The following is a 27,944-nucleotide window of genomic DNA, read 5'->3' as shown; positions in this document are numbered from 1 at the left end:
CAAAAATGAATAAATATTTAAAAATTTTTAAATATATATATGTGAAATATATCAAAACAATGTATGTAGACAGAAAATTTAGTAAGCACTGAACTTGTACTTGAAGAGGTTGTTTTATTTTTTGTTTGTTTGTTTTGAATATATACAATCTAATAGCCCACTTGGGTGGTTTTGGAGTTGGCTTCTAGTATAAATCTGGCTTTGCGACACCTACTGAGATCTTGGCCAGGAACACAAGGAGACGCTGTAGCAGGTTGGATGGAGGATAAGATATTGCCAAGAGTGCCATGTTTCTTTCTCCAACTTGAACGATAATCACTGGGACTTGCATTTAGAAAGACATCTATACAAATATATTCAGCCACACATACTTTAACAGTATGAATCTTAGTCATATCAACTCTCTCCTTACAGTTGACATTGGCATAACAAAGGCAATAAAATTTTTCAGAAAATTCCTGCAGGTCTTCAAGTGTGGGTTGCCCATGTACTGTGTAGTTTCCACTTTTCTCAAGTTCAATAGTAAAACTGTCTGGGTTCAGGTGAAGATAGTCGTTTGAATTCCAATTTTTCCTTGCACACACTCCTTGCTCATGGCAAAGCACTTGGTTACACATTTTGGCTGCTAGGGTGACATTGATTAAGTAAGGATTCAATTTATTCTTCATGTAACTGTCAAGCTCTGTGCAAGATTGCTGCAAAATTATAAGAAGGTTAGAATATCAAGGGACACAAGATCATATGTGAATTAATTCACTGTGATATGCAATTTCTAAGGAAACATGATAAAACAAGACCCAGAAAGAGGTAGGAAATAGCTTATCAATTTTACCTCATCAAGCAAGATTATTCCAACTGTTTCTGTATATTTGTAAGTAGGTTTCACATACCATTTCATGTCACTGAATAACTGACCAGTTGAACCTTAACTTTAACCTAGCCTTGGACTTCTTCAAAAGTTCAGAAACTAATGGGGGTGGATGGTAGAGCGAGTGGTCCAAAAATGGTCTCTGGGGCCCAATCTTCCCTTATTAGACAGTTCTATTAATGACCAGCTGTGTGACCCTGAGAATCTCTCAAGCTTTTTTAGTCTTAGTTTCCTATCTGGGTGACCTTGGGCAAATCAATTAACCTGGCTATGCTTCAGCTTCATCATTTGTAAAATAAGGATAATTATAGACCATACCTTATAAGGTTGTTGTGAAGATGAAAAGATACAATGTATATACAGGTGCTTAGCACGAGGCCCAGTATATCATTGGTTAGCCCTCAAGAAATTATAAATAAATATAATAAGAATCATACTTGTGGGACAAGTTTAAACACCAACTGCTAACTCAAAACAACTAAACAGGCTCAACTGAGTATACTTTATATTAAATGTTATGGGTGAATTATGATAGCTTTTTTACAAATACACTTATTTGGCAGAGCACTCATGATGAGTAACTAAAATGATTCATCTCGAGACTGCTGTGTTCTAAACTGGGACACTGTCATTTTAAAAACACAGAAGATAGTTGCTTTCTTTCATGATCCACAGTTTCATTGAGTGAGCTGGCTATGCCAGGCCCCCAGCAGACCAAAGGAAGTGGTGGTAGTAGATCAGAAGGCATGTTGAAGAATCTTGGCAGCTTCCATTTGAATCTATTTCTTGTTATCTTCCTTGAGATGATGCCATAGATGGTAGGAAGAATAAGGTCTTCCAAGAATGTCTATACCCTAATGTCCTGGATAGTGTGACTATTACCATACACGACAAAAGGAACATTACAGATATGACTATAGATAAAAGTATGAACCTTAAGGGGTGCCTGGTGGCTCAGTTGGTTAAGTGTCCAACTTTGACTTAGGTCTTGATCTCACGGTTCGTGAATTCAAGCCCCTCATGACAGCAGAGTGCCCATTTCGGATCCTCTCTCTCTCTCTTCCTCTGCCCCTCCTCTGCTCACGTGCTTACTATTTTTCTCTTTCTCTCTCTCTCTCTTTCTCAAAAATAAATAAACATTAAGAAAAAAAAAGTATGGAACTTGAGATGGAGAGATCATCCCAAGTCATCTGGATGGGCTCAATCTAATCAATGGGTCCTTAAAAATGTAGAAACATTTCCAGCTGGGAGAAAAGAATGAGGTGGAAGAAAGAGAACAAATTCAAAGGTAAAGGAGGCTCAACCCAGCATTGTTGGCTTTACAGATAGAGGATAGGGCCAAGAGCTAAAGAATGTAGTGACCTCTAGAAGCTGGAAATGACCCTTAGACATAGCCAGCCAGAAATAGACATCTCGTTGCTGCAATCAAGAGGAAATGAATTCTACAACCCTAATGAGTAACTGAGGGCCCTCCCCTAGAAAAGAATGCAACCCTATGAACGTTTTGATTTTAACCCCTTCAGATCCATGCTGGACTTCTGACCTATAGAACCGTAAGATAATAATTGTCTCTTGTTTAAACCAAGTGTGTTGTCATTGTTATGGCAACAATAGAAACCTCTTCTTAATCCTAGTTTTGCATGGTGTTTAGAATAAAATTCAACTTCTCCCAAATTGTATACAGCCTAATGTGAGGTAACCCTTTCTTCCTCTTGAGCGCCCCTCCCTTACCCACTCTGCCTTAGGTATACTAGTTGTTTCATAAGCATGGCATGTTTGTTTCAAACTGCGCTTACTTGTTCTCTCTGCTTGGAGGGCTCTTTCTTCTACTTTTTAACACAGTCACTTCATCTTGTCGATCAGATTGCAGCTTTAATTGAACCTCAGACATCTTTCCTATCTACTTACTCATGTCTCTCTATTTTAATTCTCTGCATAGTACTTATCACATCAAATAGTTTTCTTGTTTGTCTATGGTTTCTATCCCTCCAACTTTAATATAAGCTCCATGATTGCAGAGACTTTGTCAAAATCCTTCAATGCTGTATCCCGAAATATATGAGAATTTACACCGAGTTTAGATAACAGTCTGGGTGACCACAGAGACCAGAGCTGGGCAAAAAGAGGAGTAAAGGATGAAAACAGTTTGAGAATCATTAGCCCACACAGGATACAGTCTTTGGAAGGATCTAAAACTGGCTTTCTAAAAAGTAAGGCATGGTTTTTAGCATTTGTCAATATCCATGGTGTAAATGCATATACCATGCCAATTTTCAGCTATTAACCTGAAATCACTGAATGAAGAATTGGGAGTCAAGCATACAGAATGGAAGTATGATATGGAGAAGCACACTAGTACATACTATTTCCACTTATATAGATGCAATAGGTGTACATAACCTCAAGAGATGGGATGATAATAAAATGAAGTACATAGCTGATATATTTTGAGTATTTCTTACTTTTGTTTTTAACATAACTTATTTCATTCTAAATTTTTATAATTTAATTTTTAATAATGGTTGCGTTTAACAATCAGTTCACAAAATTTCTGAATATTGTTAAATATTCATGAGCTGGGTGTCTGCCACACCACTGGATCTAACAAAATGGAATGGAAGGAAAGCTTGCTTACATTAAATAACAATTGTTTTAAATCAATTTTAGTCATTAAACCTGCAGTTACCTGTTTCCCCAGTTGCCAGTGAATCAGAGGTAATAAGACAAGTAATCCATGATTCTATTCATTACAAGTGGCATAGAAAAAAGAGGTAGTAAAGATAGAACTAACATTCAAAATAATCACTCAAAATAATCATAAATTGGGGAAAGTGGCAGAAATATATAGAACAGAGTCCACAGGGGATAATTTCAAGACAGTGTCATTAGGTAAAAATAGCCATATTGAAGTTGAAGAACTGTCTCTCTATGACTGAAACTGAAGATGATCTGAGAGTCATGGTAGAACACTGTAAATCTAATATTAAAGTGCAGTTAAAGAAAACAGGTGTGACAATTAAGTAGTATGTCATACCATACTAATAATTGCAGAATACCTGATTCACTCCTCATCTGAGTAACGGTGGAGTTCTCAGTTCTTTAAAAAAAAAAAAAAAAAGGTAGTAATATGGAGAATTTGTAAGTGATTCCATCATAGAATTAATACGATCCTTGAGAAAGGAGTTTAAATGCTTCAGCAGCAGTGAATGAAAATTAGGAATATATTTATGAAATTATAATTTTTAAATAATTTTCTGACATGAAAGATTTTACAAAAGAGACGTATACCTTTCTCTGAACTTATATTTCGTGTTATTTCTCTTTATGGGTGATCAAGCCAGAAATAACAGAGTTCTACCAAGCAGGTGGAAGGGCTCAGATTACCTTAAAAGATTCTCATAAAGGTGACTACTTTATTTTTTTTCATTTTTTTAATGTTTTATTTATTTCTGAGAGAGAGAGACACAGCATGAGTAGGGGAGGGTCAGAGAAAGAGGGAGACACAGAATCCAAAACAGACTCCAGGCTCTGACCTAGCTGTCAGCACAGAGCCCGACGTGGGACCTGAGCCCAGGAACCATGAGATCATGGCCTAAGCCGAGGTCGGATGCTTAACTGACGGAGCCACCAAGGCCCCCCTCATAAAGATGACTACTGAGTACTTTTATAAATGAAGTAACAATATAACGAGTCTATCTGAAGGATAAAATATCAAAAGGTCTCCTCTGGTCTTAGAGTGCCATAGAAAGTCTCTTCTCTGTAGGTCCCAGGAGAAGACCCTGGGCCATGAGCTTCATGGGATGTTCTCCTTGGCACCTATGTCGCTAGTATTTCCACAGCTGGTAGAGAAAGAAAAGTTCAGCTCCAACTCAGCGGTGTCCATGTGACAGCTTTACTCTTGTTTGAGTCAAGAGGATTGAAGAGGTGGGGGAGAAAGACCTGCTACTGAGAATTAAACAAGGTTGAAAATAAAGGAAGCAGGAAAAGGATTAGGTGGTGACAGTCGAAGGTTTTTTGACTAAAGAGATGCATTTGGAAAAAATGAATACACTTTATCTATACTGAAAAATATAGACATGTATTTCCTAATGAAACAAGTTTTACTCGGAATTTTACCTAAAATAGACAATACTAAATATAACCTGTGGAAAATAAGCCTTCCTTTTCCTCTCCCTTAGAGGAGTTTTGAAAAAGTTGGTAATATTTCTCAAAAGAAGAGGGTGCAATTTGCCTATGCACCCTCTCCCCACTCCCAGCTCTTTCCTCCCTGCCCAACCCCCCCCAAATCATGCTTGCTAAAGTCTTTCCCATCTCAGAGGCAACTCCTTCAAGTCAAAAGCCTTGGGGTCATCTTAACCACTTCTCTTATCTATCCTTGTCACCTGATCCCTCAGTCAATCTTCTCTGTTCTACTATTAGGTTATATTTAAAACACACGCCAGCACCTGTGGTGTAAGCCATCAATAACCCTCTATCCCTTCTCCCTCTCCTGCCCCTCTAACATCCACCCTCAACTCAGCTAAGTAAGAAATGATTATCAGAGCTTGCAATTCTTCTGTTCAAACCTCTTAGTGGCCTTCGATCTCAGAGTAAAAACCCCATGGCGGCCTAGGAAGCCCTATATCTCACCCTCTGCCTTCTCACTTGACCACACCTCTTACCTCTGTCTTCCTTGCTCACTGCACTCCAGTCACACTGACTCCTGGATCTTTCTGGAAAAGCACATTGCAGCCTGAAGACTATTGCACTTACCACCCCCAGGCATCCAGACTCTTGGTCCCTAATTTCCATCACGTCTCTGCTCCAACAGCACCTCATCAGAGAGGCCTTCTGTGACTACCCCATCTTAAATAACACCATTTAATCTTTCTTTATCCTGCCTACACTGCTTAATTGCTCTTTATTACACTTATCACTACCTGATGTATCCTCTGTCTGTGTTGTATATCCACTTGTGAGGATGCAGCTGCATGGTGAAGGGAGCTTGCTTCATTCCCTGCTATATTTTTAGAACCTAAACAAATATCTGGAATTAATCATAAGAGATGTTTGATAAACCAAGGATCAACAAGAATTTTCTCTAAAGGGACAGACAGTAAATATTTCAGGGCTTTGAATGATACAGTCTCTGCCATAGCTATTCAATTATTTATTTGCACTGCAAAAGCAGCCATAGACACCTAAACTAAGGAGCATGATTATGTTCTAATAAAACTTTACTGATAGGCACTAAAATTTAAATCTTACATAATTTTCACCTCTTATAAATACTGTTCTTTTAAACCTTTTAAAATTTATAAAGGTAAAAATCAGGGGTGCCTAGGTGACTCAGCTGGCTAAACGTCCGACTTTGACTTAGGTCATGATCCTCACTGTTTGTGGGTTCAAGCCCCATGTTGGGCTCTGTGGTAAGAGCTCAGAGCCTGGACCCTTCTTCGAATTCTGTGTCTCCATATTTCTCTGCCCCTCCCCCACTCATGCTCTGTCTCTCTCTCTCAAAAATAAATAAACACTAAAAAATTAATAATAGGGATAAATGATGGGGCAGCATGGAGACCCTGAGGTGGTCTTGTCCCTGAAATGTGGCCAGATCAACACCAAACCATTTTGAACACCTAAGAAATTGATCTAAGGATTAATACCAAAAAATTGCATAATTTGAGCCACAGAAATTGGCAAAAAGAGAAAAATATCTTTTTTAAGCTTTTTTACTTTATTTCTAAAATTTTGTATTCCATTTCATTTTCTTTATTTCATTTTATTCTGTTATGATATATTTTTTTAATTTTTAAATTTTTTTCTTACCTTTTTCCCTTTTATTTCCCTTTTTTCTCTATTCTATCAAGTTTCTTTCAATAAACAGACCAAAACACACCTAAGATCTAGCTTCCTTTATTTGATTTTTTGTTTTGTTTTTAATTTTTTAATTTTAATTTTATTATCTTTTTCTTCCTCCAAAATGCCAAAATGAAAGAATTCATCCCACAAGAAAGAAGAGGAAGAAATGACAGCCAGGAGCTAAATGAACACAGATATAATCAAGATATCTGAACTAGAATTTAGAACCACAATAATAAGAATACTAGCTAGGGTTGAAAAAGCATAGAATCCTCTTCTGCAGAGATAAAAGAAATAAAATCTAGTCAGGACAAAATTAAAAATTTTCTAACTTAGATGCAGTCTCAAATGATGACACAACAGCAAAGATGGACTAAGCAGAGCAGCAAATCAGCAATTTACAAGATAGAATTATGGAGAATATTGAAGCAGAAAAAAGAGGGCAACAAAGGCAAAAGATCATGATACAAAACTCAGAGACTTTAGTGACCTATTAAAAAGGAATAACATCTGAATCATAGGAATCCCAGAAGATAAAGAGAGAGAAAAAGAGGCAGAAGGTTTATGTGAACAAATTATAGTAGATAATTTTCCTAATCTGGGGAAGGAAGCAGACATAAAAAATCCAAAAAGCACAGAAAACTCCCATTAGATTCAACAAAAACTGACCTTCACTAAAGCATACCATAGTCAAATTCACAAAATACACAGACAAGGAAAGAATTATGAAAAGAAAGGGGGAAAAAAACCTTAACCTATAAGGGAAGACAGATCAGGTTTGCAGCAGACCTACCCACAGAAACTTGGCAAACCAGAAAGGAATGGCAGGATATATTCAACATGCTGAATGAGAAAAATATGAAGCCAAGAATTCTTTATCCAGGAAGGCTGTCATTCAAAATAGAAGGAGAGATAAACAGTTTCCCAGACAAGCAAAAACTAAAGGAGTTCATGACCACCAAACCAGCCCTGCAAGAAATTTTAAGGGGGACCCTCTGAATGGAGAAAAGACAAACAAAAAAGACCAAAAGCAACAAAGACTAAAAAGGCCAGAGAACATCATGAGAAACACTAACTCAACAGGCAACCCAATGACTTTCAGTACTCACTCTAATATCAGTGGACTAAACACTCCAATCCAAAGACATAGAGTATTGGAATGGATAAGAAAACAAGACCCACGTATACGCTGCTTACAAGAGACTCATTTTATACCTAAAGACACCTGCAGATTGAAAGTAGGAGGATGGAGAACTGTCTATCATCCTAATGGTCATCAAAAGAAAACTGGAGTAGCCATCCTTATATCAAACAAACTAAATTTTAAAATAAAGACTAACAAGAGATGAAGGAGGGCATTTTATCATAATTAAGGGGTCTATCCCCAAAAAAGATCTAACAACTGTAAATATTTATGCACCCAATAGGAAGATCCCAAATATATAAATCATTAACCACAAACAAAGAAACTCATTGATAATAATATCATAATAGTAGGGGCCTTCAATATCCCATTTACAGCAACAGACAGATCATTCTAAGAATAAAATCAACAAGGAAATAATGGCTCTGAATGACACACTGGACTGGATGGACTTAACAGATATATTCAGAATATTCCGTCATAAAGAGCAGAGTTCACGTTCTTCTCGAATGCACATGGACTATTCTCCAGAATAGATACATACTGGGTCACAAAGGAGCCCTCAACAGGTAGAAAAAGACTGAGATCATACCTTGCATATTTTCAGACCAATGTGCTTTGAAACTCAAAATCAACCACAAGAAGAATTTGGAAAAACCATGAATACTAAGAGATTAACAAACATCTTACCAAAGAATGAGTGGGTTAATCAAGAAATTAAAGAGGAAATTAAAAAGTACATGGAAACCAATGAAAATGAAACATGACAGCCCCAAAGACAGTCATAAGAGGGAAGTATATAGCAATCCAGGCCTTCCTAAAGAAGGAAGAAAGGTCTCAAATACACAACTTAACCTTACATCTAAAAGAGCTGGGAAAATAACAGCAAATAAAACCCCAAACCAGCAAAAGAAAGGAAATAATATAGATTAGAGCAGAAATCAATGATATCAAAAAATAATAATAAAAACAGAACAGATCAACGAAACCAGGAGATGATTCTTTGAAAGAATTAACAAAATTGATAAATCCCTAGCCAGTTTGATCAAAAAGAAAAAGGAGAGGACACAAATAAATGAAATCACAAATGAAAGAGGAGAGATCCCAACCAACACTGCAGAAATACAAATAATAACAAGAGAATATTATGAGCAATTATATGCCAACAAATTAGGCAATCTGGAAGAAACGGACAAATTCCTAGACACATATAAACTACCCAAACTGAAAAATAAATAAAGAAATAGAAAATTTGAACAGACCCATAACCAATAAAGAAAGTGAATCAGTAATCAAAAATCTCCCAACAAACAAGAATCCAGAGCTGGATGGCTTTCCAGTGGAATTGTACCAAACATCTAAAGAAGAGTTAACACCTTTCTTTAGAAGCTGTTCTAAAAAATAGAAATTGAAGAAAAACTTCCAGACTCATTCTATGAGGCCAGCATTATCTTGATTCCAAAACAAAAGACCCCACTAAAAAGAACTAGAGACCAATTTCCCTGATGAACGCAGATGCAAAAATTCTCAAGGTAGTAGCCAATCAGATCCAACAGTACATTAAAATAATTACTCAGCACAATCAAGTGGGATTTATTCCTGGGATGCAGGGATGGTTCAATATCCACAAATCAATCAATGTGATACATCACATTAATAAAAAAAAAAGGATCAGAACCTCACGATCCTCCCAATAGATGCTGAAAAAGCATTTGACATAATGCGGCATCCTTTCTTGATATACACCCTCCAGAAAGTATGGTTAGAAGGATCATACCTCAAGATCATAAAGGCCATCACTAATATCACCCTCAATGGGGAAAACTGAGAGCTTTCCTCCTAAGATCAGGAACACAACAAGGATTTCCATTTTCACCACTTAATGAAATATAATGTTGGAAGTCCTAGGCTCAGCAATCAGATAACACAAAAAAATAAAAGACATCCAAATCAGCAAGGAGGAAGTCAAATTTTCATTCTTTGCAGATGACATGATACTCTAAATGGAAAACTCAAAAGATTCCACCAAAAAACTGCTAGAACTGATACATGAATTTAGCAAAGTTGCAGGATATAAAATCAATGTACAAAAATTGGTTGCATTTCTATGCACCAATAATGAAGCCACAGAAAGAGAACTCAAGGAATCAATCCCGTTTACAACTGCACCAAAAAACATAAAAATACTTAGGAACAAACCTAACCAAAGAGGTGAAAAATCTATGCACTGAAAACTATAGAAAGCTTATGAAAGGAATTGAAGAAGACACACAAAAAAATGGAAAAACATTTCATGTTCATGGATTGGAAAAACAAATATTGTTAAAATGTCAATACTACCCAAAACAATCTACATATTCAATGTAATCCCTATCAAAATCACACCAGCATTTTTCACAGAACTAGAACAAACAATCCTAAAATTTGTATGGAACCAGAAAAGACCCTGAATAGCTGAAGCAATACTGAAAAAGGAAACTAAAGCTGGAGGTAGCACAATTCCAGACTTCAAGATGTACAGATGATTACACATCTGTAATCATCAAGACAGTATGGTATGGCACAAGAACAGACACAAATATCAGTGGAACAGAATAGAGAACCCAGAAAGGGACCCACAACTGTATAGCCAGCTAATCTTTGACAAAACAAGAAAGAAAATCCAATGGAAAAAAAGAGTCTCTTCAGCAAATGATGTTGTGAAAACTGGATAGCAACGCAGAAACCTAGACCACTTTCTTACACCATACACAAAAATAAACTCAAAATGGGTGAAAGACCTAAATGTAATACAAGAAGCCATCAAAATCCTAGAGTAGGAAACAGGCAACAACCTCTTAGACCTCAGCCACAGCAACTTCTTACTTGACATGACTCCAGAGGCAAGGGAAACAAAAACAAAAATGAACTATTGGGAATTCATCAAGATAAAAAAACTTCTGCATAGTAAAGAAAACAATCAGCGAAACTAAAAGGCAACTGACAGAATGGGAGAAGATATTGCAAATGATATATCAGATAAAGGGTTAGTAACCAAAATCTATAAAGAACTTATCAAACTCAACACCCAAAACTCAAATAATCCAGTGAAGAAATGGGCAAAAGACATGAATAGACACTTTTCCAAAGAAGATATCCAGATGGCTAACAGACACATGAAAAAATGCTCAACATCACCCATCATCAGGGCAATACAAATCAAAATCACAATGAGATACCACCTCACATCTGTCAGAATGGCTAAAATGAACGACTCAGGAAACAATAGATATTGGTTGATGTGGAGAAAGAGGAACCCTTTTGTACTGCTGGTGGGAATGCAAACTGGTGCAACCACTCTGGAAAACAGTACGGAGGTTCCTCAAAATATTAAAAATAGAACTCCTCTATGACCTAGCAATTGCACTACTAGGTATGTATCCAAAGGATAGGAGCATGCTCTTTTGAAGGGGCAAAGGCACCCCAATATTTATAGAAGCACTATCAACAATAGCCAAAGTATGGAAAGAGCCAGAACGTCCTTCAAATGATGTATGGATAAAGAGGAGTGGTATATATATCTAATGGGATGTTACTTGGTGATCAAAAAGAATAAAATCTTGTCATATGCAACAATATGGATGGAGCTAGAGTGTATTATGTTAAGCAAAATAAGTTGGCCAGAGAAAGACAAATATCATATGATTTCAGTCATATGTGGAATTTAATATACAAAACAGATAAACATAAGGGAAGGGAAGCAAAAATAATATAAAAACATAGAGGGAAACAAATCATAAGAGACTCTTAAGTACAAAGAACAAACTGAGGGTTGCTGGAGGTGTGTTGAGTAGGGGGATGGGCTAAATGGGTGATGGGCATTAAGGAGGGCACTTGCTGAGATTAGTACTGGGGTGTTATATGAATCACTAAATTCTATTCCTGAAATCATTATTACACTATATGTTAACTCACTTGGATTTAAATTTTAAAAAATAATTTAAAAAGGAAAATATAGTTGAGTGTAAAGAAAAATAATATTTAAGTCACCTATAATTTTTAACATTTTGCTTCCTGTATTTTCACGCTTTTCTTTTGGGGGGCATAGAAACAGTTTTCTTTCTTTTGAATTTTGTATACTCTTCAGAAAAAAAATAACAACAACAACAATAAAAAGTAAAAATCATTCTTAGCCTATGAGCTGTACAAAAGCAGATACTAGGTCAGAGCTGCCCCATGGCTATCATCTGCTGACCCCTATAATAAACTGCCATTGAGTGACTAAATGAGTAAGTAAAGTAAGTGCTTAATAAACTGTAATGAATGAATGAATGAATGAATTGACTATTCTTTCATTCTTTCATTGACTAGTTCATAGTTTTCTTGAGGAGAGAGATGTCATTATGCAATGCAGAAAACCAAACACTATGTCAGAAAACTGAGATTGTAGTCCTGCTTTTGGTACTTACTAGCCACAGCACCTAGAGAATTTCAATAAATTTCCCTGAATTTCTGTTTCTCTTCGCTGGAAAACAGGCACAATACTTTCTGCCTTATAACATAACCATGCAAATGAAGGTTTGTTTGATACAACCAGTATTAATTGAGCACACATTACTATGTACCAAGCATAATACTTATTTTATTATTCAGTACCACCACAATCCTCAAGAACATGAAAAGTAGAAATGTTTTCATCTACTTCCTGTCAATTAAACTTACCACATTTTGGCTTAAATTGAGACTTCCCCATATTATTATTCCAGAGACACCCAGAGAAACAGTTTCACCAATTGTATTCACAAGGTCATCCTGGCAAATGTGACAGAAAGAGTTAACAGATAGAAATAAAATAGAAATGTTATGCATAGGACAGTAACATCAAAGCTAAGAACTCTGACTCAATAACAATAATTTGAATATTTCTCCACTATTTGTTTCCACCTTTCATGCCACCACTACACTATCAAAAATACAGATTTTTCTATTATTTTAATTGCTTCCATTGACAAAGGGTAGACCCATGAAAGAAAAAGAAAGGGAACTGAATTACTATATTGTCTGTGCTACCTAGTTTTTTCATTGTTGCTAAGTTATTATATGATTACATTAAAATGAAATATTCTTATTTTGCATTCATATAACAATGCAGAACTACCACCTGTGTGCATATTCCTAAATGATATTAAAAGCCAAATTTCACTCCCGTCAAAAATGACGTCAAATTCCTTAAACACTGTTTGTGAACACTGATTCATAGTCCTTACACCTTGATTTACTCACCTCAGAAAGATATTTCAAATCCAAGTCAGTAAAAACTGGACGGGTATATACAAAAATTGGAATTGGTTGTTTAGCACTGGGTACTTTAGAAACCCGAATGGCTTCTTGAACACGATTACGGACAAAGAGAGGGGCATTTGGAGAAGATTTTAATTTGCTACTCAAGTAAATAGATGGGAAAAGGGCTGTGCTTGCATTCCACAACCAGTTGAGCTCATCATTTCTTTTATATTCTATTTGAGGGCAACTTCCATTGTAATTGGGGTTTCTACTATTATGATTGTAGCAATCAGGAAAAAGATAGTAACCCCATAAATAATTTGGTCGAAGGAATTTTCCCAATTTTAAAGTCGTTAGCATGAAACACTTTCCTGAGTTTTCAAATTCTACTTTGGCTCTCCTGGCGGCTTCTGTTTCATTAAGTTGTTCATGTTGCTGAACCAAGTCAATAGACAGATTCTTGTAAATATCTTTAGGTTTCCAGTTTCTTGCCCAGAGAGGCCTCCAGTCTTCCCAGTCAATGATAGCCAAGCCCAGGCCTTGTGTCGGTATGTAATGGGAAATGTCTGCCTTGGCTTTCTCCAAGTGCTTTCGTAAGGATCCCAACTGAGGGATTCCTCCATGCACACTTTTGCCAGTCTTTTCAATTATGTGAGGATAGTAGCCAAGTCTATCATTATAAAATAATGTAATGGCTTGTTCAGTGGCACTTTTTAGGGGGCTTCCTGTTAGAGAAAAAAGGCTCAGATCTAGCTGTACATTATACTTTGAAGCACAGCGTTCAGCTGGGACATTCCAGCCCCAGAGGAAAGAAATACTTGGGATTAAAGGGGGTGCCGTGAAATCCCGAGTCAAGCAACATGGAATCAGAAGGAATGTAAACACTGCCTGTGTTGCTCCACTGGACTTGACAAAGTTCTTAAAGAAGATATGCCTGAACATGAGCATTCCCATTGCAAAGATTAAGGACTAGGAAAATTTCTTCCTACACACTTTGGCTTATCCAATATTTCATGCAAGATATAAGCACAGAAAAGATAGTGGAATGAAGCTACATTGACGGTATTGACGTATAATGATTGGGTTACTTTTAAATATTATTCTTCTTGCTTCATGTTACAAGAATGCTTTGCAAGTTGCTTCATCTATAACTGAAAAAAAAAAGAAACATGGAATATATTGTTACCGATGTTTCTGTATCAGAGACTATAAACTTCACCAAGCTCTTAACATTAAGTGCAGGAGTTTAATCCGATTTTTGAAGATGGAGGACTCTTGTGTTTGAGTCAATGAAGTTATTTTCTCTTCTGTATGATGCAAATCCTGTAATCGCTAACATTTGTGTCATCTTCCCAAATCATTACTGAGCCTCCAGAGAGGTGAATGCAGCTATTTTTCCTTTGCCTTCCCACTTGTGCAGAACGCTGTGCCAAGCAATGTCTTAGCAAAAGCCTGTTAAATAAAAATTAATTCCAGTTGAACTTCTCATTTTTGTTTATTATTTCTTGAAAGGCCACTTTACAGAGGCAGGCCAAAAAGATTGAAAACAACCTTCCATAGAATTGTGAGATTTCTTCTTTTTTTTTCTGAAGGGGGGCAGGTAGAGGAGGAGGCAAAGTCACTTCTGCCAGAAGTAATAGATCAAAAGTGTGCTTGAAACTATTGAATTAACCAAAATCTCCCACTGAGGAGCAAGTCTAAGTGTTATTTGAAATAGTGCCTCATCCTATCTCAAAGTAACTAGAGGAAGGGAGGAGTTATAATGGCGGGGAAGCAGGGGAACCAGGATGTCCCTCGTCCCTCAAACACAGCTGTATAGAGGTCAGAGCACGTGGAACACCCAGGAAATCAATCTGTGGAGCGGTAGAAGGATCTCCACATGTGGAAGGAGACAGCTTGGTGGGATCGAGGTGTGTGCATGTGAACCGGGGGAGATAAAGTGGCATAGGCGTGGAGTGGAGGACCCCATTCTGCAGAGAGAAAAAGGGAGAAAAAGGGAGAGGAGACAGAATCTATGGAATTGCATGATTGTGTTAGCACAAGAGAAAGCAAATTGAGTAAAAGGTTAAATAAAATATACACGTATTTACAAATAACTGTGTATACACACACATACACAATTTATGTATAGGTACAAAAATATATACATATTTTTTATGGAACAAATTTAACTCTTCTTTATACATCTCTGGACAAAGCCTAGGGGCACAGAACTGGAGGAAGCCCTGGGTTAGCATCTAGAAAAGCATCTCTTATTTAGAGCATCTTCTAGGAACTTCACACAGGAATCTCATCTCCCTAGAAAATCTTACCTGACTTAACTCCAGACAATCAGCATCTCTCCACTAGGATGTATAAGGCATGTTCTAAGTTTATACTTGTAAGGTTGCTTCTCAAGTGTCCTATATGCCTATTGTCTGAATAATTGCAATTTTAAAGCACCGCTGCTAAGCTTTTGATACCCCTCTAACTCCTAATAGTAGTATTTACCCAGAAGTCCTTTCATAGGCCAATCACAAAACTTGTCTTCAGTAGTGTCCAGGCCAGAAGCCTGCTGGTTTTAATGTCTCCCTACAGCACTGGAAAGTCATTAACATTCCTTTAAAAAAATCATTTTGTCGCAGAATAAATTTAAAAGCTCAAGACCTGAATACATCCCAAATCCTATTTAATTAATTCTTATTCTTGCCGTAAAGAAATCTTATCACTAGAACACATGCGAGCTAAAATCTTTGACCAAGGAATGGTTTATCTGAGAATTAGCCCCAAATTATTTTGTAATAAAAATTATGTAGGTAGGTATAGATACTTACAATATGTTATTAACCACTGTGTATTGTGGCATCTATCACATGAGAAAATATTAAAAGCAACTTCAATCCCCAATGATGATATGCTTAAATAAATATGGGATTTTATTTTTTTTAATTTTTAATGTTTATTTTTGAGAGAGAGAGAGAGAGCACACAAGCAGGAAAGGGACAGAGAGAGGGAGACACAGAATCCAAAGCAGGCTCCATGCTCTGAGCTATCAAGACAGAGCCCATTGTGGTGCTCGACCCCATGAACCGCAAGATCATGACCTGAGCCAAAGTCAGTTGCTCAACCGACTGAGCCACCCAGGCGCCCCATTAAATAAATACAGTATTTTAGCCTGAAAGAATCTATGCAGACATCAGAGCTAGTTATAAAGATAGTCAAGCAGGATGTAAAGATGCTTGCCTCAAATACTAATGAGCAGGAACCAACTAGCTCTTTGTCTTGGCACTACTGAAGACAAGCAGTTTTTCAGATATACAGAAACGTAAGTGCATACTTAAGGAATTAAAGAAAACCCAGGGAGGTAAAAGAATATCATATTTCCTGAGGGTCCATTACATATTTTTTATTTTTTTAATGTTTACTTATTTTTAAGGGAGAGACAGAGCACAAGTAGGGAAGGAGTAGAGAGAGAGGGAGACCCAGAATCTGAAGCAGGCTCCAGGCTCTGAGCTGTCAGCACAGAGCCCAACAAAGGGCTCAAACTCACAAGCCTTGAGATCATGACTTGAGCCAAAGTTGGGCGCTTAACTGATTGAACCACTCACGCACTCCTACATATTTTTGATCTTCTAATTTTCTTTAATTCAACTACCATATAGTTTCTCAAATAAAAACTGGGAGAAAAATAAAACTTAAAGCTAGAATTTTGCCAGAACAGATTTGAAGCTCAGCTTCACTTTAGTGGGAAGAGGAAAAGAAGCATCCACCTTCTTACTGTTTATTCACTAGGATGCTTGGTCAAGGGGTTCTTGTTTTACTATTTGAAGGACTTCATAGTTGGGATTTTTAAAGTAAAGAGAAGACAGTTACAGACAGAAAAAGCAAACAAAACAACTAAATTTCTTGGCTTAATTCTAAGCTCTGCTTTTCTACAACAAATGCTTTATTTCCAGAACAAGTGTTTTCTTTCTAGAAAATCATAATTAATAGATGTAGATGTCAGTCTACAGGGCTGTCTTTAGACTCCACTTGTCTGATATTCTTATTTCCTATTAAGGAGTCTATGCATATATTATCTCAATGGAATTAAGAACTTTTTTAATGTTTTATTTATTTCTGAGAGAGAGAAAGAGAGAGGCAGCGTGAGCAGGGGAGGGTCAGAGAGAGAGGGAGACACAGAATCCGAAACAGGCTCCAGGCTCTGAGCTGGCTGTCAGCACAGAGCCTGACGCAGGGCTCGAGCCTATGAACCCTGAGATCGTGACCTGAGCCGAAGCCAGACATTTAACCGACTGAGCCACTCAGGCGCCCCTAAAGCTTACATTTTTAAAACATTTTTAAAGTTTATTTATTTTGAGAGAGAGAGAGATCACACGTGCACGTGCGTGGGAGAGAGCAAGTGGGAGAGGAAGAGAGAGAAAGGGAGGGAGGGGAAATCCAAGCAGGCTCTAAGCTGTCAGTGCTGAGTCTGATTTGGGGCTGGATCTCACCAATTGTGAGATCCTGACTGGAGCTGAAATCAAGAGCTGGAGGCTTAACCTACTGAGCCACCCAGGCACCTCCATAAAGCTTACATATAAATGAGGAGTACAGACAGTAAATAGGGAAGCGCAAAAACAATCAGAAAATATAACAAAATAATGTAATAGACAAATTACTAGGGAGAGGGAGAAGTTTTATATAGTGTGGTTAAAGACGGTGATGTTTGAAATGAGATCTAAATGGCAAGAAGGAGCCAGTCCTGTAAATAGTAAATAGAACTTTTTTTTCTTTTTTTAAGTAGGCTCCATTCCCAGCATGGAGCCCAACTCAGGGCTTAAACTCATGACCCTGAGATCAAGACCTCAGCTGAGATCAAGAGCCAGATACTTAACCTACTAATTCAGACACCCCAAGAACTAATTTGGATACAATTCTCTTACTATTAAAATTGTTACAGATTTTGAATATAAATTATTATTATAAATATAAAGGTAAAAAGTCAGAAATGTGGACAAATACTGATAAAGCTGAAATTATAACATTGGTGAAAACAAATGAGAACTGAATGCAGGAGGAGAGGTGGGGAGACCCAAGGTGTTTTGGTTTTTTTGTTTGTTTGTTTGTTTTTAATGTTTTATTTCTAGGAGAGAGAGAGAGAGACAGCGTGAGCAGGGGAGGGTCAGAGAGAGAGGGAGTCACAGACTGAAACAGGCTCCAGACTCTGAGCGGGCAGTCAGCACAGAGCCCGACGAGGGGTCGAACCCACGAACCGCGAGATCATGACCTAAGCGAAAATCGGACGCCCAACCGACTAAGCCACCCAGGCGCCCCGAGACCCAAGGTTTAAGATGTCTTTCCATGGCACCTTCTCACTCCCCTTTACCCTACTGTCTCCAGAACATCTGAACATGATAAATGCATTATGACGATACTCATCAAATAGCTCCTAGCCTCAGGATGCTGGAGGTAACTTTAATGCATCGAAATTACCTCCATAAATGCATTGGAAATCATTCTTTAACATGAAAAATAAAAAGCAAAACTTCAAATAAGCAGCCAGCCCCCAAATTTATTGCTTTCATAGGCTTTGTATACTAATTACATTTGGTAGGCTGTATATCATTTTTGAAGTACTACTTGGTTTCAAATTTCAACTCAAAGGCTGACTTCTACCTCCAGTTACAAGTTATACTGAATCTAAGCTGAGTTCTGAGCAAACCTAAAATAAGAGACCAGAATAAAATCCCCAAAGCAGAAAAATCCATGTGCAGTTTTCTTCTCGTACAGCAAAAATCTATTCATGCTTTCAGGAAAGAAAGAAAGAAACCTTCAAGCAAGACTATTTTTCTAGGAAACTTCTTATTAAGCTATAATGTTTTATAAATAAATTGGACAGAAATTGATATGACAATGCACTTGATGAAACAAGAGAAGTTCATACTATTTTTGGTGGAATTCAATCGACTCCTTCTTCCTTCCCTTTTACTTTATTAGTATTAGTATTAGTATTAGTATGAGTCCTTTCAGTATTATCATTCTTATTCTTGTCCTTTGTTTCCTTCTTCTGCTTTTGTCTTAACTTTGTCAGTGTCTCCCACTGACAATTTTTGCACAGGCTGGAGCTCCTCAAAGTTAAAGACATTACTCATTCTTAGGGCCCCTAGCTGGCTCAGACTCTTGATCCTGGGTTGTAAATTTGAGCCCCACATTAGGTGTAGAGACTACTTAAAAATAAAATCTTTTAAAAAACAAAGAAAAAGTAATTGCTCATTCTTACTCTGTGTATCCACTACTAAGCACTAAGTGTCAAACTACTTCTACTGAAGAGTAGAACATAGCCCATTACAGAGCTTCTAATTCTTATTCACAGATACCTTATAGCCTATGCAGCGGAAAGAAAAAAAGACAACTGATTTTTGAGCAAATTTTTACGATTTTCCTCTGAAATGTCAGCAGGTCAGAAATTGCTCCAGAAAAACCTAAATATTCTTCAGTATTCCACATGTTGGGTAAGAAAAAGGAGCTCTTCACTCAGTCACTTGAGTAAAGACTTAATCTCGGGGCACCTGGGTGTCAGTTAAGCATCCGACTTCAGCTCAGCTCATGATATAATGGTTCGTAGGTTCAAGCTCCACATCACGCTCTGTGCTGACAGCTGAGAGCATGGAGCCTGCTTCGAATTCTATGCTCTCCCTCAGCCTTTCCCCTCCTCATAATCTGTCTGTCTGTCTGTCTCTCTCTCTCTCTCAAAAATAAATAAGCCTTTAGAAAGGAAAAGACTTGGGGCTCCTGGGTGGCTCAGTTGATTAAGCATCCAGCTTCAGCTCAGGTCATGATCTCACTGTTCATGAGTTCAAGCCCCACATCGGGCTTCATGCTGACAGCTCAGAGCCTGGAAGCTGAGAGCTTCACATTCTATGTCTTCCTCTCTCTGTCCTTCCCCTGCTCATGCTCTGTCTCTCATTCTCTCTGTCTCTCAAAAATAAATAAACATTAAAAAAATTTTAAAGGAAAGAGTTAATGTTTTAGGATGGTGTTGTGTGATGGAGGGAGGAGGACCTGTGTGTATGTGTGTGTGTGTGTGTGTGTGCACGTGTGTGTGTGTGTGTGTGTTGAATCCCAGCAAATTCAAGTGCCTGATAGTAATAAAAAGAATTGGTAAGGAAGGCAAATTAACGTAAACATGCTATAAATTTTTTATTAGCATTTGAAATGAGCTTAAGAACCAAATGGTAAAACAAGTACTAATTGCAGTTGTTTCAATTGCTAAGCATTTTGTTTGAATTAATGAAGGATTTCTCACAGTCTAGTACAGATGAAGAATGAACTGGTGTCAAGGAAGTACAGCATCTGCTAGAAAAGGAATTTCTCCATACAAAATCAAAATGAATTAGAACTAATATTTTCAAAGTGACAGAGAAAGCCATGTTTGACATTCATTACTTATAGGAAAATACTAGTTTCCTGGAGCCTGCTCTTTTCCCTAAGGTGGGAAGGGAGAGGGAAGAAGAGGAAAAAAAAAAAAAAAGAGAGCCGAACAAATAACAAAATCTCTCAAAAGCAGTTTCCCAATCAAATTTTATTTAATCGATATAGTAGAACATAGAGATATAATTTATACATGCTCATTTTATGCCATAAAAGTTTGTCCTGAGCTGTATAATTAGAAAGTAATACATCTCAGAAGCTAGAAAACCACAGCATGATTAAATATGAATTCTAAATATTCAAGCTTTAAGCAAGTTATATTGATATGTTGTAGAAGATATTAATATTTCAACTTTTGAAAATGCAAGATAGTTTAATACCAAAAGCATTTAATTGAAAATAAGAAAGTAATTCATCTTATTCTAAAAAGAAAATTCCTTTGGAAAGAACGCGAATGGGTCTATAATGACATTCTGTGACCAAAATATCTTTGTAGACCCCAGACACCTCATAAAAGAACGTATATAAAGTACCCTTAAATGGAAGATTAGGTTGGTGTTCAAATGTCCAAGCCACTTAATTGATACTCAATAGATACATACATGAGTTAGCTAATTAAATTAATGGATTTGATATAGTCTGAATTTCAGTAAACTCAAAATTACGGCCAATGGTAACCCTTTAAAATGAAGATGCTCAAACAAAAATCAAAACGTATCATCCAGAATCCACAGAGCCATCAAAGAAAAACCAGAGCAATAAGAGAAAGAGACCTCAGTATAGAACTGGACTCAATTCCAAATACAACAAGAAAAAGTGGGACTTTATACCCAAGGAACAAAATGGCCGGGGGGCAAAGTTACTGAGGGAATATCTGGGGTAAGGGAAGATTTGGACTAAACTAGCCTAACAGGATTCTTGCTAAAGACAGACAAGGGTGATCAGGCATCAGCTGGGGATAGTAGAAGGTAGGAGACCTAATCAGATTTCCCAGATGACCAGATACAGAGAATGGGAACTCTTGCTAAACCGACTTAACAGGATTCTTACTACCTTCTACAAGGAAGGATTCAGAAGCTCAGCAGCGTTTGAGGCTTGGTCAAAAAGAGAGTTCAATGAGCATGATTAGCATAGACAATAGAGAATCTTTGTCAGTCCCCACTATTATACATGCTTGATGAGTTAATCACTTAATTAAGAAAATGAACTCAATGTACTTTGAATTTCAGTAAATTCAAAATTTTGGCTTATGGTACCACTTTAAAATGAAAATGTTCAGACAAAAAATGAAGCAAAGCATCCAGAAGCCACAGAGTTCAAACATTACTCACAAGACAATTATGTCTTCTATCACCAAGCATGAGGCGCTGACACACCCAGATATGACTGAAATTAAGTACTGGAATAATTGAATAAAGTCTTAAGGAGTCTCTAAATGCTAGAGGCTAGAGAAAAACACAATTGCTTTGCTAGGGATCCTCTCTGTACTGCCACTTGCCAAGCCAGACTGAGCTTAGTAATGCTTGATTTGCAGTCAGCCCAATATCCCACCATCATAAACAAGGGACCAGTTCTAGTTGTCCATAATTGCGGCATCGCAGCTGCCTAGCAAAATAGGCAAAAGACCTTAGTGCCAATGACATCAAAGTTTATCAGTAACAAGTACCTCTGTGGTTACCAGTGCCCTGCACAGTGATGTTCACAAAGGTATACTAGCTATTACATGGGCTGAGTTCACTCTTGGCCGTCTGTTAGCAGTAACCAATGTTTCTCTTCCCTTGACCAGTCAAATGACTTTTGGGTTTTATTTCCCTGAATTGTCAAAGTTATAGTTACTAAATCTACACATGGAATTATATCAAAGAACTAAATGGCCACTATAGTCTAATACAGTTTTAGTACATGTGCTTCTGAAGTGAGCACTATAGTCTAATAGAAACAAAAACACCTATCTGCTCATACATTTCCTTTGTCCAAAGGCAATAGGGACCCAATTGCATCAAATATGATTAAGCACATCAAAAATGTGGGAAACAAATGCCATTAAAGAAAAAGATATGAGGGGCACCTGGGTGGCTCAGTTGGTTAAGCACCTGACTTCGCCTCAGGTCATGATCTTGTGGCTCATGAGTTCGAGCCCTGTTTCGGGCCCTGTGCTGACAGCTTAGAGTCTTGAGCCTGCTTGCTTCAGGTTCTGTGTCTCCCTCTCTCTCTGCCCCTCCACCGCTCACACTCTGTCTCTCTCTCTCAAAAATAAACATTAAAAAAATTTTAAAAGCATCTTTATAAAATTTCTTCCATGCTTTGTGATACTTGTTGCATAGCTTTAGAGGGATTTGATGACCCAGTCACTAAAATAAATTTCTTCTTGGAAAAAAAAAATTAAAAAGAAAAGACATGAGCTCAGTTTCAAAAGACAATATGATAGTTATTTTCCCTCTTATCAATTTAAAATATTTGGCACCTATAGAGATACCAGGCTCCTAAATTTAGAATGCAGACTGATTGCTTTTTTTTTTATTTTTTTATTTTTATTTTTTGGCATAGAGAACTGGCTTTAAACTCTTCTCAGAGATTTAAGTGATTTAATATTTGTCTTCCTAAAAAATATATGCTCTGCAGTCTACGTTAAGAGTGCACATTTTGTAGAGGTGCCTGAGTGGCTAAGACAGTTAAGTGTCTGACTTCAGCTCAGGTCATGATCTCGCAGTTTCTGGGTTTGAGCCCCACGTCGGGCTCTGTGCTGACAGCTCAGAGCATGGAGCCTGCTTCAGATTCTGTGTGTCTCTTTCTCTCTCTCTGCCCCTCCCCTGCTCATGCTCTGTCTGTCTCTCTTTTTCTCAAAAATAAATAAACATTAAAAAAAATTTTTTTTAAGAATGCAGATTTTGTGAAAGCAAAGCTATGGTTGAAGTCTCAAGCAAACAAATGTCTTCCTAGCCTAATCCTCTCTTTCTCTACTTCGAAGGAATGTGTTGCAACTCAATCTAGGCCAGCTTTTCAGCCGGGATCTAAAGAAAAATAAAACTCAAATCTTTCATTATCCACATGAAAGTCCCTGTTCTTTTAAGGAAGAAGAGTTTTATGATGACAGGTTTTATGGACAATATGAATTCCATAGAAGAATTACGTAGGTTTCAATCCAATGGGATCCTGCCTTGTACATCTTGTATAAATCTCTTTGCCCTGGATCTTTAAAGTTTTATTCTGAGCCTACAGATAGATCTCTCAATGTTTGCTCCACTGTGCAGACTTTCCAAACCCAACTGACTATTTAAGTGTTAATTTCTGAATGCCACGAAGGCTATTTTAAATGTATTAACACTCTCCTAAAAATTGTACTTTCTTTCTTTCTTCTTTTTTTTTGAGAGAGAGCATGAGCAGGGGAGGGGGCAGAGAGAGGGAGAGAGAGAATCCTAAAGCAGGCTCTGTGCTGTCAGCTCAGAGCCCAATGGGAGGCTCAGACTCATGAATCATGAGATCATGACCTGAGCTGAAACCAAGAGTCAGAAGCTTTACAGACTGAGCCACCCAGGTGCCCCTTAAATTGTACTTTGCTTGGTACCAGTCACAGTTTGTGTTCAAATTTGAAATATGTCTATCTTTCTCACTACACTGTGAGCTCACTATCTTGTCCGCGACGCCCAGTACTGTGCCTGCTAAATAGTGCAAGATCTATATGTAGTTAATTGTATGGGTGAATGAGTGACTCTATCCATCAATTAATTCTTTAATCAGATTATTTTTTCTTTTCCCCAGTTTCACTAAATTATTTTTAATTTCCTACCATTCTCCCAAAGCACAAGTTCATCTACTGGATAAAATCCACTTTACTTTATCTTAAATATTAACAAGATAAAAAGTTAAAAGAGTTGAAGAAGTAACAATAGCTACTTTAACTTCTCGTTGTGGTATGGACAATAAGACTTATTTCAGAGATTGTAATAAGCAGGGGTTTTAAAGACTACTAACTCAAACCTAATCCTATTTGTTAGGACTGTCCCCAACTGCCACCATTCTCTCCAGCTAATGATGTGCTATAGCTCACAATTAAAATAAATATGCCACAGAGCAGCACTAATAACATTTTTTGGTGTCTCCCTTTGCAATAACTCTTCTCTCCTCTTCATACATTCACTTTTAGGGGCACCTGGGTGGCTCAGTCATTTAAGCACCGACTTGGGCTCAGGTCATGTTTTCTCAGTTCACGAGTTTGAGCCCCACATCAGACTCTATGCTGACAGGCCAGAGTCTGGAGCCTGCTTCAGGTTCTGTGTCTTCCTCCCTCTCTGCCCCTCCCCCACTTGTGGGCGCTCTCTCTCTCTCTCTCTCAAAAATAAATAAAAACATTAAAAACGTTTGTTTGTTTTTTAATTTATACATTCACTTTTAACTTTTTTCTTTCTATCTTAACAGCCTTTCGTCTGCCAAGAGGACCAGAAGGCCGGTGACACCCACAACTAAGGGGACACCCACAGCCAAGGGGACACCCACAGCTAAGGGGATTTAGGAGCCCAGATCCAGAAAAGGATTGAGACGTTGTTTCCACTTTCAGTTCTATTATGCAAGAGCTGGAAGATTCAAATTATTCAATCTTTAGGTATTAATTTTTAAAAAATATATTGGTAATACCAAGATCAATCTCACTCCTTGTGAAGTATTTTTTTATTAGAAGCTTGTAAATCTGGACTTCCATATTATTTCTGATGGACTACCTATATTATGAAATCTTGCTTATTATAGTTCATTTGCATTTACCCCAAACTGTAAGAAACTCAGCTGTAGTCAGGTGTGGAGACAGTTGTTTTTGACTTACAGCAACCAGGAAAGTCAATATATGTAAGTAGGTTAGGAGCATTGCTAGAAAAATCTAGGGATTGTGAATTCCTAGTCCTAGAAGTTCAAAGAAATGCTTACTGTGGATATTGAAATTTTTAGATGATACAGAGAAGTTTGGGAGTATAGCAGGACTGTAACTCTTCTCTAGAGAACATGGTCAGTAAAAAATGACAAAAGGGAAGAGGAAGAATGATAGCAGTAAAATTTACTTTAAGTCATAGAAACTCAGTAAAAGTTGTATTGACAGTTATATCGCCCCCTTACCTTCACCTATAGGTTGGGAGGCTGCTGCTATTTCCCTTCTCAAAGGAGATCCCATGCTTCTAGTTCAAGGAAATAGAAAAGCTTAGATAATGCTCCACACTGAGGTCACCAGTGACCAAAATGTAATCACAAAAAAGCACTGCAGGACAAAGGCTAAACATCATCAGAGAGTCCTGTGCGTTTTAGGCAAAAATGGAGTGTAGCTGTGCACATGATTACCCAAGAAAGTGAAGTGATGTTGGGTAGGCCTATTCCCAGCATTTTTTCCCCCAAAGTGCAGGCCACAGACTCTTAGAGGGCCATGAAACTGATTTAACTGGTTTTAATGAACACTTTTCTAAAAGTAAATAAATACATAAGTGAAATAGACTATCATAGCGTGGAATGGCCAGAGTAGGATACAACAGGGCCGAACAGAAGAGGAAGCACCAGAGGACCATCGTCACACGCAGAAGCATATTTTTTTATGACCCTTTTCCTATCAGATATGTACATATGTGTACACTGGGTCTCAATAGAAAAGGTATTTTTTGCTGTGGAATGGATCAAGCCACTCTGATAGCAAAAGCTTTGGAGTCTGACACGCTTGGGTTTGGAATACCAGGAACAGGCCTTTGCTTATGAAGTGGCCTCGGTCAAGTTCTCAGATCTCATTGATTTATTTTTTTTTTTAAATATTTTTATTTATTTCTAGGAGAGAGAGAGAGAGAGAGCGTGAGCAGGGGAGGGTCAGAGAGAGAGGGGGATACAGAATCTGAAGCAGGCTCCAGGCTCTGAGCTGGCAGTCAGCACAGAGCCCGACGCGGGGCTCGAACCCACGAACAGCGAGATCATGACCTAAGTGAAAGTCGGACGCTTAACCGACTAAGCCACCCAGGCGCCCCAGATCTCATTGATTTAATCTCTTCTGCAGCAATCGGAATAGAACGCTGATCTGTCTGAAGACTCCTCAAAGAAATGTTTATAAATGACTGAACTACTATGAAGCCTCCTGTGTACATGTAAAAATATTAAATCAAGTTGGTAGGCTTTTCTCCTCTTAATCTGCCTTGGGTCAGTTCAATTCACAGGCTCTAGGCACAGAAGCTAACAGGGTAAAGGCAAGTTCTTTTTTCCTCCCTTACACCTGGCACATAGTAAATACCAAAAAAATTAACTTGTTCCTGTTATTTTTAATAATGTTATCCCTGGCCTCCATCCTCTTCTGTATGAAAGGGAGGGAAAAGCATGACAAAAGGAGGCAAAGTCCAAGGTCTATTTAATGATTCATACACCTTCCAACATTAAAGCTTCCCTAGAAAGCTAAAAAAGAATATGTGAGCTCTAAATATGTGAGCATTATGGAATTGTTCTGGTGCAAGTGAGATGCTCAACAACTTCATACCGCCTTGGAGCCGGATCTGACGATCTGGCTGCGCCTATCAATGGCATGCATCGGCACACGGCACGTTCTGCGAGGGAACCCACATGAGAAAGTCTTCATTATCATGATTCTATCAGCAGATCCGTCTGCTGGCCGTTACTGTGCCTTGCGTAAATTTGGCTGTGACTGCTTCTTGGCCTCTTGTGGAGGAGTCCACTCGGAATGCAACCTATTCGAGCTCAGCCTTCAAACTCTTCCCTCAGCCCGATGGAAATGTTTTTCTACCTTGTCAACTGTCATCTATCTGGACAGTTTAAATTGTATTAGTGGAAAAAGCAAGTGGCATATAAATAAGTGACACTTAAACCAAAGAAGAGCAAACCAAATTATTAGTATAGAATTCAGATATCGCCACAATGTTTGGGGATCATACAGCTGGGTCTGCTTCCATTTCACAAAAGAGGAGGAAGACCAGTTACCAAAACTCAAAGACGCAACAGTTAATTAACAAAATTATTTCTCAGCGTCAAATTCCTTTCGGCTCTTAGCATGTTTATTACATCTATGAGATACGAATACTCATTAATAGCCATTACTGTTGTTGATATTAAAATAAACAATACAACTAGCACATCACATACAGCAAAATGGACGACAGATGCTATCCAAAAAGAAAAACTAGCTACAAAGTCAACCTTCTAATGCCATTATCAGAATTCATTAATATTTATAGTTCTCTCTGCCCCCTATACTATTCCATAAAAACCTGAGCACATTTACCCTTGAAAATGAGACGAGCAGGCAGTAGTTGTACTTATCTCTTCACCAAGAACAGAGGAGAGCAGAAGTGCCCTAGGATTCTCACCTGAGACAAGGAAAACAGGAAATCAGAGTGGCTGTCGACTAAGGATCAGGCTAATTTATGACGGGATGGGAGTGTCCCAAAGACTCACCTCCTGGGAGACGGCACACAC

General features: G+C 37.8%; 1 protein-coding gene across 3 annotated transcripts; it reads right to left on the bottom strand.

Annotated features, from left to right (window-relative positions):
- Positions 1 to 94: 94 nt before the first annotated feature.
- On the bottom strand, positions 95 to 27,944 carry LOC120236730 (hyaluronidase PH-20-like). Of its 3 annotated transcripts, XM_039239686.1 has the most exons (5): positions 27,924 to 27,944; positions 27,751 to 27,835; positions 13,113 to 14,263; positions 12,552 to 12,641; positions 95 to 695 (listed from the first exon to the last, which is right to left on the bottom strand). In XM_039239686.1, the coding sequence occupies exons 3-5, from the start codon at positions 14,064 to 14,066 to the stop codon at positions 150 to 152; spliced, it is 1,590 nt and encodes a 529-aa protein (XP_039095617.1). In that variant the 5' UTR covers positions 14,067 to 14,263; positions 27,751 to 27,835; positions 27,924 to 27,944; the 3' UTR covers positions 95 to 149. The 3 variants fall into 3 exon arrangements, with proteins under 3 accessions (XP_039095617.1, XP_039095616.1, XP_039095618.1); XM_039239685.1 differs by lacking the exon at positions 27,924 to 27,944 and having other exon boundaries at positions 27,751 to 27,901; XM_039239687.1 differs by lacking the exons at positions 27,751 to 27,835; positions 27,924 to 27,944 and adding an exon at positions 27,836 to 27,884.

This window comes from Hyaena hyaena, unplaced genomic scaffold, assembly GCF_003009895.1.
Source record: "Hyaena hyaena isolate Hyena2069 unplaced genomic scaffold, ASM300989v1 scaffold_161, whole genome shotgun sequence".
Lineage (NCBI taxonomy): Eukaryota > Metazoa > Chordata > Mammalia > Carnivora > Hyaenidae > Hyaena > Hyaena hyaena.
The sequence above is the reverse complement of the archived record's forward strand: the minus strand, read 5'-3'. Positions and strand labels throughout refer to the sequence as shown.